Genomic DNA, 16,428 nt, shown 5'->3' with positions numbered 1-16,428 from the left:
TGGCCCGGAACCAGGCAACTGGGAAACAGAGTTACTGTGGCGGAGAACTGGTTCGTGTTTGGTGTTTAGGAGGGTTTGCAAGTTACAAAGGTCTTGTCATCTTTGGTTGTTTTTTTGCCTATTTTGACAACTAGGAATATAAACTAATATAGTAAATGATAAATAATAAAATAATGTAATGATATAAACTCCTTCAAATATAAATACTTTTGACAACGAGGACTATAAACCAGTATAAACTAACTTGGTGTCTGCGGTATAAACCCAGGTCAGCTCATCAGTGGGATTCCTTAATTACGGAGCGCTTTGGAATTGCTGCAGTTGCTCAGTCACTGGAGTCGTAGAACCGTTCTCAAGAGGAGAGAGACACTGAAGATGTTTTTAAGGGCTCTAAAGAATAACAGCTGGTTTGGGGATTTTTACGTTTAACGAGTCGTATTTCATTGCTGTGGATTCTTTTGAGAGAAAAGGTTAAAATCTTGCTTTGGCGTGATAGCCAAGAGCCAGCCTGGAAGTATCCGGGTGCTGTAAGCTGAAGTACAGACAGGGCTATTTAAGGTTATTATGGATATTTGCCTGTGATAAAATGCAGCTTAAAATACTTCCACGACCTTTCCCTGCCAAGGTGTGCTCATTGTTGTGAGTCACCGTAGCACGAAATCTGCGCTTTTTACAAAAATAATCACGGCTTACCCGTTCAGCGTAGTTTCTCAGAACAGTAAATTATCTCTCATTTTGGTTCCGTGTGGTGGCAAAAGGCAAACTTAGACCCCGTACAACAGCGAATGTAAGGTACTTAGTGCTACGGTGGAATGGAAGTGACCAAAAAAGGCACAGATGCCGTAACCGCGTCCCTTGCGGGGTTTTAGTCCATCCGGACCGTTAAATAATTAATCAAATATAGTAAGTTTTAGAAGCCCACGGTTGGAAAACCTGGTTTTCTAAATCTGCCGGTTAAAACCAGAACGGAGTCAGTGACATCACGTATCGCACGTAGAGGAGCACGCGGAATGCGTACGGCGGGCCCGTCTCCTAGCAGAGCCGTGGCGGAGGGCGACCCCGGTCCGACGGCTGACGGCCGCGCGGCGGCCGAGCACCTCTCTGCTGCGGGTAAGGCACCTCCTGGGGGGCCGGAGCCACCAAACCGTGGGTGCTGGGGCTCGCGTCGCTGACATCTCGCAGGAGTTTACCCCAGTCACCTTAATCCTTCTATTTTGCATCCCTCCGATCTCCCTGCCGAGATTGCCTCGGGACCTTTGCGCCCTCTCGTCGCGCGTACACGTGCACGCGCAGTATTTATCTGTCTCCAGGCCACAACCAGGCGAGGGCCTGACCCCGCCTGAGCCTTCCTAGCGCTCCTGTAACGCAAATAACGGGGCCAAACCCACAGGAGTCCGTGCGGGAAGGATCTTGAAACCCCAAAAAAAGTTGTGTTCTGACATTTCTTGGGGTTAGTGAGCCAAGAAATGGGTCACTGGAGGATGAGAGACTCTGCCACCAAGTGAACCGGACGCCGCTTCCCCGGGTGGCCTTCCCGGCGCGTCGCTGTTGGGAAGGGAGGCGGGCGGCGGCGTTTGCGGTGGCGAAGGGCGAGGGCCGGTGGCCGTCACGTCCCCGCCTCGGGGGTCTGCGCCCTGCTCGGTCCCGGTGGGGAAAAGCCGGTAGGAAATTCGATTCAGAGACAAACACGGGAATCCGTTAAACGCCACGGTCCGGTGGGCGCAACGCCGGTGCCTCGGGCCTTCCTCGCCCGAGCGGAGCCTCACTGCCCGCGGCCAACGGCCAAGGGTGCGGGGCAGGGGTGGAGATGGGCTGGGGGCGGCCTGGGGGGTGCGGGGGGGGGTGGGGGGAGGCGGTAACGGTGCCTGCGCGGCTCCGGCGGGACCGGGGGCTTCTCCCCGCGGCGGCGGCGCGCGGCCTCCCCCGCGAGGCGGCGGGCGGGAGCGCGGGCGGTTGGGCGGGAGCCGCGGCGGCGGCCCCGCCCCGGGCTGCGTGACGCGCGTTGCCATGGCTACCGGTTTACGCTCCAAGGGCGGGCGGGCGGGCGGGCGGGGGCGGCGGGCAGGGGCGGGCCGCTTCAGCACCCCGGCGGCCGCGGACAGCAGCGGCGGCGGCGGCCCCGGCTCGGCGGCGGCTCTCCCGTGCGCCGGGGCCTGCGGCGGAGGAGCGGGGCCGCCCGCACGGTGAGTTCCGCCGGCCGCGTCCCCCCCCCCCCACCCCCAACCACCACCACCACCCCCGAGGGCCTGCGGGGCCCCCCGACGCGGCCTGGCCCGTGACCCCCTCGGCGGTTCCCGGGGAGGGGAGAGGGGTGCGGAGGGAAGCGCTGCGGGAGCTGGGCCGGGCCCCGGTGCCTCTGCGCTGGGAGGAGAGCGCGGTGCGGAACGGGTGCTTTGCAGGTCTTAGTTGGAAAACTTTGGGAGACCTGGAGGGATTGTCTGGGGCTTTGGCTCTCCGTAAGGCGTTTTCCGTTAAAAAAACTTTATCAACTCCTCAAAAGAGCAGTGCTGGGGGGGGTGTTCTGATTGCACGCGAGCTCTGCCTTACTACGGGCGTTCGTTTGCATGAATCCCCAGAACGGACTGAATTTTGGGCAAGCCCTGCCTCCCCAGATCCCTGGTAGGAGCGGTGGAGGCGTGGTACTCACTGCTCTGTCACCTCGTCTAGATCTAGCATCCCAGGCCTCTCCTGGGTGCTCGGAAAGGGCCGTCTGCGCTCCCCGGGGAGGTCAGAGCCTGGGGACGGCGGTCAGCAAGCCGGGATTCTCTGCCCCGCGCTCTTTGGAAGCGCTTTTCAAAGCAAAGCCGGTTGCCAGCAGCTCAGGGCCGGCGCTCTGTCTTCCCAGGCAGGAAATCACTCAGCTCGCTGCCCTCTCCCGTCCCCGAGCCTGTCTCCTTGGCACGTCTGTTCAGCCCCTGCAAACCTTTAGCTGTATTTATGGGTCTGTCAAAAAGAGCGTGGTCGGCTACACAGGTTTAGAGTTTGTCTTCCGCGTGCTGCGTTAGCAGTAAGAGTTTGTTCATGGCTCCCATAAAGAGCGACACGGTAGGTATGAATAATTATGTGGATCGCTGTTAAAGGCCAAGAAATTAATAACATAAAAAGTGAATTGAGAGCAGGGACTCCCCTATACTTTATGCTTTTGTATTCTCCTTAAACTCTAGAGTCGGTTGTGAATGTCCCATTCATGAAAGTCAAAATGATTCCCTTGTCCTTTCGTCCCCTTTCGTGCTGTGGCCACAGCACCCAGGAGCAGGGAGCGAGAGCGTGATCTGTGGAGGGGAGAACAGCAGAGCCTGGATTGTACCTTCTGCTCCTGTGTACCTTAGCCTCCTTGCATTCCCACAGCTTAGTTTAACGAGACCAGTAATAATTCCTTTAATTGGCAGCTCCTGCAGCCCTTTGACCTCGCGGTAGTGCTGCTTGCACACCGTCCCTGCTCAGCTATGCGTTAGAGACATAACTTTACAGTAAATTTAGTTCTGTTGCCTCGTTAGGCAGCAGACATACAGCGCTGTAGTAAGGACTCTGTGCTCTGTAATGATTCGGCTGCCGGAAAGAGAGACGTCTAACATCGACCCGTGCGAGCAAAGGCCTGAACTGGAATTCCTGCCCTGGAGAGCGTGTCAACAGCTCCCGCTCAAGTTCAGAAGTAGCTGCTGACGCAGTAGGCTCCGATAATTTGTGAATCCACTATAAATCAGGGAGAGAGAAGTGGAGCAAGTTCCTTGAAAGATCACATTGAAGTCACATTGAGATTATTTTGGAGAGTAAATTAAGCGGCATTTAGGCTGGCAGTGGAAATTCATTCCTTAGTAACACTGCTTGAAGGAATGACATTCTACTTGTATTTTCAGAATGCTCCTAATCCAGATTGGTTTCATGGCTTTCCTGGTTCGTGGCTCTGGTGATCGGACTCCATCCTCAGCTGCGGCTCTGGGGTCCCGGGTGTGAATCAGGGCTCCTCACCTCCGGGACGGGTTTGGGCTGTGCCGTCAGCGCTTGGCCGTAGCAAGGGGTGAAAATGCCGGTAGCTTGTGCTCTGCTTTGCCTCGTTCATTGGTGTTGAGCGGCTCTTGGTGGGTCATCACCACTTTTAATGGCAGAGGATGAAGCCCGAGGAGCAGTTACAAGACTTGTAGGCAACCCCCAATTCAAATTTCACCATCAAACTACCGGTAACGTGGTGCTTCAGTGAGACTGCACATTTATCTCTGAAGTCAGGTGCCCAGCCGTGCGCATGCCGGGCCAGATCTGCTCTCATTTTACACCCGAGCGATTTCTGGTGTGAGAACTGAACTTGTGCCATTGAGATTCAAACCTGAGGAAAAAAAAAAAAAGAAATCTTTTGGAATTTACAGTCTGACTTTTCCCCTTTGCCACCACAATCTTCATGCACAAGTAATTATTCAGAGCATCAGTACAGATACCGCAGGGAATCAGCAGCATACTTGTCGTCCGCTGCCACGCAGAGTTAGCGCGGTACGTGAAGGGAGAACACAGATAGCTGTAAAACTGGAGCGTCATACTGAAGGTGGCTTCTTCATGTTGCAGAATTCCTCACAGATAAACCATCATTTGGGATTTTTTTTCTAGCCAAGATATTTTTGTGGCTCTAAAAACTGTTTCTTGCAGTAAGCATTAGCAAAAGAATGGTTTTCTCCATAAAACTCTACAAACTGGTACAGCAGATGTCAATTTATGTCAACATCAGCTGATTTTCTTCTCCATTACCCTTTCTGCTGGATCTTTGCTTATCTCGCGGGTCCCGTCTTCTTGACATCCAATGTCACGGTGAATGTTTTTCCACATGTGGTGATAGAAAGCTTGACTCAGTCTTCCTCAAAAATCGGTGTCATCGTCTGCATGATGGTCGTTATGCATTATTGATAGTGATGGAAAAGTCACGCAGACACACGGCTTTGCTGCAGGGCCTTAGCCTTTTTCTTTGGTTTCTCATCGCTTTATCTTCCCGCTGCATTTTAGTGGTAATGTCAACAGAGGCATTTCATGCTGCCTTCGCAAAAGAGGAGCAGCAGCCTGGGCCTGGTGCTGCAGCCGTAATCCTTTTTCCTGATGTCGTCTGAGTGGAGTTACACAGTGTTTAAATTTATCACAGAGCTCTAGAAAAAAAAAAAAAGCTGTTATCCAGGGGAATCCCAGCTCTCACCGATGCAGGGCTAGGAATAAACTCAGTGCTTTGAAGTTAATAAAAAATTCATCATTTTTTCCCCACTTTTACAATGTAGCTCATAAAATTGGGAAAATAGCATTAAAAGAAATCCCACTGCTGTATTGTGTTGTCAGAGAATAACTTTCTAATGTAAGTGTGGAAATTAATCCATCAATAGATGAATTCCGTGTTAACATTAGAAGGAGGATCCTAGACCGCTTAACAAATCCACCCAGAGTTCATGTCTTCTGCCCCAGAATGGAAACGCTGCTGGAGTGAAACAGCGTGATTGCTTAATAGCCAATACTTTTATAAAATATGCAGAGCAGGAGCGATGCAGAGAGGGTTTTGGGGAACATGAGTGCCTTTGTCTTCAGCTTCCCGGCTCACGCTAAGGAAAACTCTCCAAAGCCGTTGTATGGCTCTATGTACCATCAAAATCCACCCTCATACTTTAATGGTTCAATACTGATTCAGAAGGGGGAAAAAAGAAAAAAAGCATTGAGTTGATTGAATCAGTTAAAAAATCAGTAAAAAAAAAGAGAAATCCATTAAATTTACTCTCTGTGTGTGTTGTGTTGAACCCCCCAAAACAGACATGACTGCAACCCCAACGGTGTCTTCTTAACGCCTTCATGACTGAGACGGTCCCACAAGACAGATTCTCGGGGACATTCTGCCGCTTCTGTCACTCGCCAGGTCTCCCTTGGTGTGGAGGAGGGGAGGAAGCCTCTGGAGAGTTTTGGAGGAGAGGCTTGACTTTGTAACACCCTCTATCCCTCGAGAACAGCCCAGAATTAGGCTGTAACGGCACGCTGGGTGGCTCATCCCTCTTCCTCTGGCATTTGAAAAGAAGAGATAATTATGAAGATGGTTAATAGATGGAGAAGGAGGATTGTTTCATTCTTTACCTTGCCTGCTTTTGCTGCAGTTTAGTCATAATAATGAGAGTTTTTGATAAGTGAGCTTCGGATTGAGTCACTGGCATCTCGAGCGAGTAAATAGATGTTGGTGTTAGTCTGAGGAGCTCAGCAGGGCAGTCAAGCGCTGCTCCTGGAAGCTGGTGGGCAGAAAAAGGGACGCAAGCACCTCTGGAGACGGTCCCTGGCTCTCCTTCTTGCCAGCTGGAGGGAACCACCTTGAAACGCCCTGGGGCAGCTGATGAGGCAGCCGAGCAACCTCCACGCTCACTGAAGCCCGTGGGAGATGCAGGCACCGGGGCTTTGAGGGTCAGTATGGCTCAGGGCGGGACCTGGGAGAGGGGGCGCCCAGCAGCAGTGACCGACGGGGAACGTGCTCCCAAGCAGCGTGCGCGGCGCGGCGTGTCGGAGTGGGAAACCCGCGGCGCAGAGTCAGGCGTTATCTCCTAGGCCCCGCTGGCTCTCATTATAGACTTCTGCTCGTTATGCACGGAGACACCAGGGTAAAAGAATTTGCAATGAGTCTGTTGGTGCATATTGTCACAATTCACGTTTTGAATTCAAGAATAGGAAAATATTGTGTTTGAGATACAAGGTAATTGTTCTCCTAGTCATTTTTGGTTTTGTTTTTATTTATCCTGGAAACCACAAGTGCAGAATAACAAAACGATGCACCACTTCTTGTAGTGACAGAGCCAATAAAAGGCAGCCATTGAGAATGATGTCCCACCAGCCAAGGCACTTCATCACTCTCAGCTGCTGCTTTCATGAACATACCGTATAATAATGGGTGTTCTTCTTCAAAAAAATGTGGAGGTCTCTCTCTCCTTCCCCTAAGGGGAAGCCATTAATTCTGCCCTAGTGTTAATCTATTCTCTCATGATGATATATCCATTAATGGAGATCATATATCCATTACGCCTTCCACCCTCGCACAGAAAGAAATAACAGTAGTTCATTGTTAAAAAGACTAAATGATGGTTTTGGGTTGGTTTTTTTTGAGTAACTGATTATATATTTGTCTGGCTTTTCCTCCAGGAAGCCATACTCCACATGCTGAGACTCTTTAAGCAATCCAGAGCCTTTTTTCCTTACCGTTGAAGACATAACTGGCTTCTCACTTTCAGAGCTCAGCCCTTGCCAGACTTAACCCTTGATTCCCAGCTGCAGACACCAACCAGCACTGGGTGGATTTGGGGAGCAAGTCAGGGAACCCGCCTTCCTTCAGTTAGTAGCCCATCATGAGCTGGAAAGCAAATCAAAGCTGCAGACAGGTCTTGGCACAGCAGACAGGTCCTCAAAGGGTGAGGAAAGCAAGTACTGGGCTTCTGGCAGCACCGAAACGGTGTATTCAGTGATAAAAATCTCGCTGCTGTAGCGTGGAGGAAAAATCCATAATATTCTTCATAAAATGAACAGTACAGTCCGTACCTCTTGGGCTATCGTTTCAGCTTTTCCTGCGGGTTATACGTGTATTTACGCTCAAGTCATTCTTGCAAAGTTATCCTCACACCCTGTACCTTCAGCATAAAAGGGGGGATTGTGGAACACAGCTCAGCAGCAAGGAGTAAATTCACGTATCTGTCAAATCGCACGGTGGACAGGGCGCTACCCGGGGCGGTTAGGAACCTTGCATAGGTGGTGTGAAATTTGTCAGATGGAGTGCTGGAATGGAGGTCTTCGATAGAAAGCCTAAAAAAGTCTACCTAGCTGTGACATGAGAAACAAATATTAAAAAGCACCTTTACGATAGCGTACAGATATTTACAAAAATAGTCGTAATTCCTGCCTAGCCCCTCAATGGGCTGTTGAGTGCCTGGAAATTCCAGCACCAGGCTGAATCCTGGGCTTACTGGAAATGAACCAACAACCTCCTCTGCCAGGAAACGAGACCTTCCTGTCATCTGCACGTGGTTTTAGAAAGAATACGAAGCCACTACACAATTCATAATATTTAATTTTGCTGCGCGTTATTAATTCTGGGGGTTTTTTTTGTTTGATTCCACTATATCCCTGCTAATTTGCATCTCTATTAATGACATGAAATTCTTATTCAAAATCCCGTAGAGAAAAGAGCAAGTCTGTGAACGTCTTTGCAGAAGGTTGAGTATGACCTGAAACCCAGAGCATTTATAAGAACTTCTGTGCCTCTCCACTGCTTTTACCTTATCGTTTCTGACTAAAAAGGCTATGGTTGTGACTGCAGGGCTCCCAAGTCCTAATGCATGATTTATTGTGTACAGCAGGTGACTGGGTGTTAACATTTCTCTCAAAATGACTGTTATTGTTTGTTGGGTTTTTTTTTTTCCTGCAGCTTTCCCTGGGAGGTTCATGTTTTTGTCGGTGACAAGATGGCATATTTTTACCAAAGGACCCAGTGAGTCATCCTGCTAACTCCGCTGAAATACAGGCTCGCCAGTCGTCCTGCCGCGGTGAGTCTCTGGGATTTTGCATTCTCTCTGGGAATTCAGGAGTTAGTCCGTAGCATGCATTCAGTAGTACCAGCAATAACTTGTCAGTGATGACCACAGCCCCAAATAGACCAAATATTGCATATCACAGCTGTTTTTTTTTAAGTTATGAAAGTGTTTTAGAGGAAATGAGAAGACTGGCTGTGCCTCATACCATGCTTGGTTTGTTTGAAGCTGGAGGCTGTGCAAGAAGGAACCTCCTGTGTTGTGGGAACTGATAAAAGGTGTCATATATCTGGCCTTGAACACATTGCCCTGCGAGGGGATCCACATGCAGCTAAGAACGAGTGTACCGTGAATCATGATGGAAAAAATCAACATCCAAAAAACCCCAAATCTCCAGGATGAACTAACACAGATTATGTATTCATCCTGGTTGCCTAAATTCAACTCCTTAGTTATTTTGTCCCTCCTGAGAACTCCCAGCTCATCAAGCCAGTATCTTGTTAGGTTTCAGGAGAGGTGCAGGCTACTTGGCTCCTTTTCCCAGCATTGTGCTGTAGAAGAGTACGGCTGCCCTTGCGTCATTTGCTCTGCAAATAATTTTCATTTGGGAGAAGGGGCGGTGCGGGTCGGCTCATGAATCTGTTGCTTTTCCTTGTTCCTTGTGTTGGGTTGGAGAAAAGGTAGGACACATTTCTGTTGATAAAGTCTCTCCTTCTTTTCTGCTTACTTGTTCTGCTCTTGAAGGTGATATTCTGTGGCGTAGTCCAGGCAAATTGCTTTCTGCTTAAGCGTGTTTTGCACACCGCGCAACCTTATCTCACAGGAGAAGAGCATATGGCCTTGAGTTATTATTTGTTATTTCAGGGTAAGTAGATGGTAACTGTACCGAAAACTTAGGGCAGCTCGTGCGTTATCTCACGATAACAGGATAAATAAACAGTATCTTCACTGTGCGCATTAACATTGATGGAAGGAAAACCTCATGAAAAACACTGTCAAACCAGTTTAAATGTGTCCCCGTTTAGGATGCCCCAGATGGTTTACTGCTTCTGCGTGTCTCATGCGCATTTAAATGATGACTGGGACTCCTTCCACACTTGACATTCTTGCCGTCAGAGCTAATGCCAGCTGCGGTTCTTAAGTCAGTGAGCATGCAAAATACCTTAAAATGTCCAGCTTGACAGAGCAATGTGTCTTTGAATTAAAATAAAGTTTTAGCAAGGTGTCATGGAAATCACTAGTGATGCATTTAGTGTGTGTGCAGCAAAACCGATACAGAGGTCGAAGGGGAGAATGGCAGTAGATACTCTGAGCATCTCTGCAAGGCTGCTACGGCAGCTGACAAGACATTTTGCTTGATCCCTTAAAGGTCCCTTCACAGCGGATCTCAAGTGCAAACAAAGTGAAGACAATTGGAGCATTAGCATATTTCATCTAATTGTTGTAGAACAGACAAACTGGGGAGCTGATAAAAGCAAGGGGAAGGTGACGGAGCTAACACAGCTGCGCAAAAACTATTTCAGATGTGTTCTGCTTGAGAATGCCAGCACAGTGCAAACCTTTTGAAAATATGCTGAAACAACATCACAGAGTATGTAAAAAGAGAATCTTAAACAGTTTATTGGTAAATTATGAGCTGAATTTGATAAGACTGTCCTCTAGACTGTAAGTATCTGCTTCTATGACAGTTGTGTGGAACATGAAAGCTACCATTAGCGTGGCAGATTTCCTTCGTTCAGATGTAAAGCCAGATCTGCTTTTATTTTTCGGATGAAGCTAAGAGTGCTAAGAGGTGGTTAACTAAATCTTTTAGCGTCATCGTAAACCCAAACTCTTTTTTTTTTTTGGTCCAAAGCCTGCTGGAGAAAATTACAGCTCCTAATTTCAATAGAAAAAGAAATAATAAAAATTAGCAAAACTATCCATAATGCTCCCACAGTAACTAAACATCTTTCCACATCGCAACCACTTCATCAGCTGAAGGTGACGACTCAAGGACAAGTTGGAACTTGAATCAGAGAAATATTTTTCTAACCTTATAATAAGGCTAATACATCACAAAACTTGACTGGGCCTGATCCATCTTATTCTGTGCTTCTCTGGCCAGTACACATAAAAGAAAAAAACCCTGAAAACTATTTTTCCTCATTGCTTTATCTGGCAGAGATCTTAAATCAGGCAGGATTCAGGGTCTATTGCAGTTTATAGCAACATTTTAAATCCCATAAAAATGAAGAAAAATCACTGGGAGAGAGTTTCAATAAGTTACAAATACTGATGAAGTGAGGAAAAAGCCCTCTTTTCAGGATGGAATTTCAAAGGCTCTTTGTTCCTCTCACTGCCACGGTGCTGTGTTTATCCAGCCTTCCATTTGTCCGTGTACAGATTTTAGGATAGGAAAACACTGAACACAAACACGTGGAATGCTTTTAGGTGTTCATGTGGAAGAAGTTACAGAAGCGGAATTCTCCGGCAGGGTGCAGCAGGACAGATCTAGGGCCGGCTGGGACTGAGCGTGCGGCAAGAGCGAGCTCTTGGTGTTACCTCTCTGGTTACCCTGAACCATACGGGGCTGCTGCTGGCCAAGGGGCAGTGCAGCACATCTTCCTCCAGGGATCATCCTCCACTGCAAACATCACCAGTTTCCAAGGAATGAAGTGATTTTCCAGCCATTAACCAGCACTCACCCGTGCTCAGCTACCTCTGGCTGCCGTGGTCACCTGCAGTGAGTTGCCTTCCTTCCGCCCCTTGCTCTCTCTTGTTTTACACCATATTTTGGCTAATTACAGCCTCAATACTGCTGCTGATTTATTGTAACTGAGCCTTACTTGCGTTAATAATAACTCCTGACGTTAGCCTGAGCACCTCGGTAAGTAAATTTGCCGCTGCTTTAAGAAGTAGGGTTCCTAATGACTGTAAAATTGACTGGAAATTGTTCTTCGTGTCAGACAAGATTAAGGGAAAGCGCAAGAGAAAGTCTTTCTAGGAAAGCACAGGCTTATGTACTGGTTGCAAATTAGTAAATAATAATAATTTAAAAGTTTATTTAGGTCTACTTGTAAATTAATTATGTTATTGACAACTTAATTCCTGTTTTTCCTAGGACATTTGCCTTACTTGTCAAAGCTGAAGGCATTATTTCAGCACAGAATTCCTAGTATTTATCATAAGACATTTCTCAGACGTTAATGTTGAGGCTCTGAACTCACAAAGCATCACTGGATTCTCCAGGAATCACTTTAGAGAAATGACATTTTGAAGTACGACTCTTCAACACAAAAGAAATATTTAATGACGTTACCTTTCCCTGTCATTTTAAAATCTTAGTGTATTGCAATAAAATCTAAAATAGCTGAAAACATGTAGCAATAAAAGAAGGATTTCTAAGCTTATTTAGAGATACTTCCATCTTCTGACTTTCAAAAAATGTTTGAGAGGATCCCTCTGCTGAATAGGGGGATTGAATTTCAACCGTCCCTTCTCTGAGATCACAGCATTAACCTTGAAAAGCTCTCTCGGAGTTTTGCAATATCAGACAAATTGCGTAACAAAACCCACTGCTTGAACAACAACTCTGATAACTCTGCGTTTGCCAGTAGATCATCAGAGCTGGTCCACCATAATCCGCTGTTCAATAGCACAGCTGCCAAACATGGCAGCTACTTATCGTAAGAGTAAACGAGCTGATGGTAAAGTCGTCGGCATATGAAGTGGGCAGCGCTACGGATGGTGATTTCTCTCCCTTTCAGTTCAAATGTCCTGGCTTCTAAACGCCTGCAGGAGAGTGTGTATACAAATCTATATATATTTATGTTTTGTATATGGAGTTACGCCCTATGTAAACAACGCCAGGAACAACGTGGTGTGCCACAGCTGTAGGGCTGGATCCAAGACCTTCACACTGTCAGTTCGGTGGCAATTAAACTCCCAGCCTTGGCCCCGATCCAGCCAGCTTCTAAAGCGCGCGTTTAACTTCAAACACGTGGTTGGTTCCGTTCTTTGGGATGGGGCCAGAAGGGTGCTTCAGATTACATGTGCTCTTGATGAGCTTGCTTTGGAGCTGGAACTCCAGCAGAAGTACGTGAGAAGCAGCTCCGTAGTATTCCCAAGGCGGTTGTCAGCTCACAAGCTACTCAAAATTACCGAAACACAGGATGTGGAGTCTGGAGGCGAGGGAGAGAAGATAGATGACAGCGTACATATGTAGTCACTGCTGATTAGGAAACAACAGTGTAGACTTTGCGGTAGTGTTATTACTCAGTATGGTTTGACTTTATTTTTGTTCTGGAGCTTTAGCTGAAAAAAAAAATATGCTTTAGCCGGCTGTCTGCAGGAACGTTTCTCAGTGCTGCAGCAGTACGCTTGCAGTGCCGGCAGACACCTGCAAGTCACTTCTGTCACCCGCTGGTGACCCTCCGAGCCCTTCAGATCGCACCTGAGCACCACCTGAGGTTCACATCTCCAGGCACCTTCCTGCAGCCCCTCCCAGCACCAGCTTTGCATCGGCCTGGCTGGAGACACAGCTTTGTCTGGAGACACAGCCAACAGAGATTCCTTAGTTTTTCTGTGGAAATAGATTGCGAAGTTCAATGTCACGTTACAATTCCCATCTTGTTTGCGTGCAGTGTTAAGGAATACAGTGAGGTTTATTTTTATATTCTTCTTAGGTGGCCAGGTGCTGTTTCTGCAGCAATGTTCTAAACCCCCTTGCTGTGTAACAAATATTTATTGCAGTTATTTTAAAATTATTTTCAGTTTCCCTGAATTCGCTCCAGACTAAGCTTGCACGAATTGAGCAGAAGTATTCTTGAAACAAGCCTTAGCTAACATGTGCAACATTAAAGGAGAAAGCAAAATTATAACGTTTGTGCAGAAAAAAGAAATTCCTTTCAGTAGTTAAAGTTGTTTTCAGTGTCTGTACCTCCCTCTACAAACTGAACAGCAGCTTCCCATGGGCTGAGGATATCCACGTAAAGAAATACCCAAAATAACTGTACTGACTAAAGAATTTTTACTCTCCGGAGCCGTGAGGAAAGGTCCCGCTATATCCGTAAATGTTCTCTTCCATCACCTGTACCCAGAGCAGGGAACAGAGCTTCAAACTCAACGCACTGGGGCACGGCAGCCAGGCACTGGGGTTAATCAGAAAGTTATCAGTAAATCGGTGAGTTATCGTGCCGTTTATAAAAGAGTATTGAAAAATGGTACGATCGGATTCAGCTGTGAAGCTCTCTGACTAACCGTTTGAGCGTTAGCTGCCCCAAAAGAATGGAGGAAGTGTAAGCGGCGAGAGGGGACACAGCGTGAAATGGTGGCCATGGATTCTGGAAGTTTTTAGCCCTTTTTTTTTACAAAAATTTAATTAAAGTAAAGTTTGCGTGTGAACAATTAGAAAAATTTTAAAACCAATATTGTGGGGCTTGCACCTTTTTTTCCCCCTCATTGTAAAATGTAAATAAATTACCCAAGCTAAGGTCTACTGGTAGCTAAACATGATGATGTGAAGACTGGATACAAATTCACACCGAGGAGTCCCAGAGCCTGCGCTTTATCCCGTGTATTCTGTAGGTGCTTCTTCACAGGCTTTCTTGAGAAGTTTTCAGGTGTCGGTGCAGGCTGGAAGAGGTTTTCTTAGTGGTTCTGCAAACCATAACTTGCAGATTGGTATGTTGATGTGGGAACATGGCTCATGGGTTAGAAGGAAAAGATTTTGCCCGAGAAACTTAGTGGAAACAGCTTAATGATCACCGGACATCCAGTTCTTAAACCCTGACAAGCGATGTTAAAGGATGCGTGCGTATAGGTGATCCGTAGAGACTAAAGTACGTCCAAGGCATACGGCTAGATAAACAGTGAGCATGTTCCGTCATTCCTGCTTTTTTAAAAAAACACCCTGGACTTTCAGTAGTTTTGAGTATGCAAGTCACTCAAGATAGAGGGAGATTTCTAGGCAGGACAGAAGGAACAAATTTGCTCATTTTGCTCATTTTAGCACTTCACAGTGAAATTTATTTGGAGTTTCGTTATAAACACCGAATATTTCATGTTACTAACTTTTGAATAGTTTTAAATGAAGTCTATATGGTTCACTGCATTTACTTTGAGTCATGGATTATATAATCACACAATGGTTTCTCAGCAGGACTAAAACCCAAGTACATTAAAATTCAATTAAAAGCCTGTGACAAGTGCGGTGGGTGACTCAGACCGTTAACTGGGATTGTGTCTCTGTGAAATGAACTGCTTTGTCGCTACACCGAGGAAGGAAGATGTATGTTTGTTACAACCTAGTGAAATGTCAGGCTCTCCTGTATTTGAGCAAATTCTAACATTTGTCTCTTAATTTCTGTTTCTCCCTATTTAGGCAGCCGACATCACAATGACTGAGGATTTAGACCACAGATTCAGTAGTCTCACCTGGGATCAGATTAAAATCCTGGATCAAGTTTTAGCTGAGGTCATACCTATTCATGGGAGAGGAAATTTTCCGACGCTGGATGTAAAGCCGAAGGATATCATTCACTTGGTAAAGGAACAGCTCGTTGAAAAGCAAATCAACGTGAGAGATATCCGCCTGAATGGTTCGACAGCCAGTCACATCCTGGTAAAGCAGAACGGAACCAGTTACAAGGACCTAGACATCATTTTCGGGGTGGAACTTCCAAGTGAGCTCGAGTTCCAGGTTGTTAAGGAAGCGGTTCTTAATTGCCTGTTAGACTTCTTGCCAAAATGTGTTAACAAGGAAAAAATCACTGCTCAGACCATGAAGGATGCCTATGTGCAGAAGATGGTCAAAGTCTCTACCGACCACGATCGCTGGAGTCTCATCTCGCTGTCAAACAACAGCGGCAAGAATGTAGAATTAAAGTTCGTCAGCTCCCTCAGACGGCAGTTTGAGTTTAGTGTGGACTCCTTCCAAATCATCCTGGACTCCATACTGAACGTTTACCGAGCGACAGACTGCAAACTGACAGAAGACTCTCACCCCACTGTCATCGCCGAGAGTATGTACGGAGACTTCAACGAAGCAATGGACCACTTGAAGTACAAACTGATTTCCACGAGGAACCCAGAGGAAATCAGGGGAGGCGGCCTCCTGAAGTACAGCAATCTACTGGTTCGTGACTTCAAGCCAGCGGACGAGGCTAAAATTAAATCTCTGGAACGTTACATGTGCTCCAGGTTCTTCATTGATTTTCCAGATGTTGCTGAGCAGCAAAGGAAAATTGAGTCATATCTGCGCAACCACTTCATTGGAGAAGAGAAAAGCAAGTATGACTACTTGATGACTCTGCGTGGAGTTGTGAACAAGAGCACCGTCTGCCTCATGGGACATGAACGAAGACAAACTCTGAATATGATCACAATTCTGGCTTTAAAAGTACTTGGAGAGCAAAATATCATCCCAAATGCAGCCAATGTGACATGCTATTATCAGCCTGCTCCATATATCAGTGACAGAAACTTCAGCAATTACTACATTGCTTGCGGACAACCCCCTGTCTTCTACCAGCCGTACCCATTTCACATACCAATGCAAAGCGGCATGGTTTAGGAACACGACGACCTCCTCAGCACTTAAACTCCTCTCTCTTTCCAGTTCTCTCCTTACTAAAAGCCTCATTAAAGCAAGTTTTATTATCACTTTTGATTCAAGGATGTATTTTTGTGCAAGTTGCCAAAGTTATTTGGTTGGTCACTGTCTTAAGTCACCGTTAAGCAGATTGTAAAATAAGTGAAATGACTGTCGTTGTTCATGATGTATTTATACCCCTACGTGTGTTTGGGCTGTACTTTTTTCGATGAAAAGAGAAGGATATAAATTATTCTAATTTTATAAAATGAAATGCACTAAGTTCTGGGTTCTAAAAAATTCTTAAGCAAAACTTAAATAGTGTAAATGAAAAAATAAGTCAAT

General features: G+C 46.7%; 1 protein-coding gene across 1 annotated transcript; it reads left to right on the top strand.

The window, feature by feature from the left end:
* Positions 1-8,403: 8,403 nt before the first annotated feature.
* On the top strand, positions 8,404-16,065 carry TENT5D (terminal nucleotidyltransferase 5D). Its single transcript, XM_086756485.1, has 2 exons — positions 8,404-8,525; positions 14,875-16,065. Exon 2 carries the CDS (start codon positions 14,890-14,892, stop codon positions 16,063-16,065), a length of 1,176 nt encoding a protein of 391 aa, XP_086612611.1. The 5' UTR covers positions 8,404-8,525; positions 14,875-14,889.
* The last annotated feature ends 363 nt before the right edge of the window (positions 16,066-16,428 follow it).

The sequence above is a fragment of the Chlamydotis macqueenii genome, chromosome 11, assembly GCF_036417535.1.
Source record: "Chlamydotis macqueenii isolate bChlMac1 chromosome 11, bChlMac1.mat, whole genome shotgun sequence".
NCBI lineage: Eukaryota > Metazoa > Chordata > Aves > Otidiformes > Otididae > Chlamydotis > Chlamydotis macqueenii.
This window is presented reverse-complemented; position numbering and strand designations above follow the sequence as displayed.

What these genes read in the sequence shown, in the direction of transcription:
- TENT5D (XM_086756485.1), top strand. Translation starts at nt 14,890, where the DNA reads ATGACTGAGGATTTAGACCACAGATTCAGTAGTCTCACCTGGGATCAG.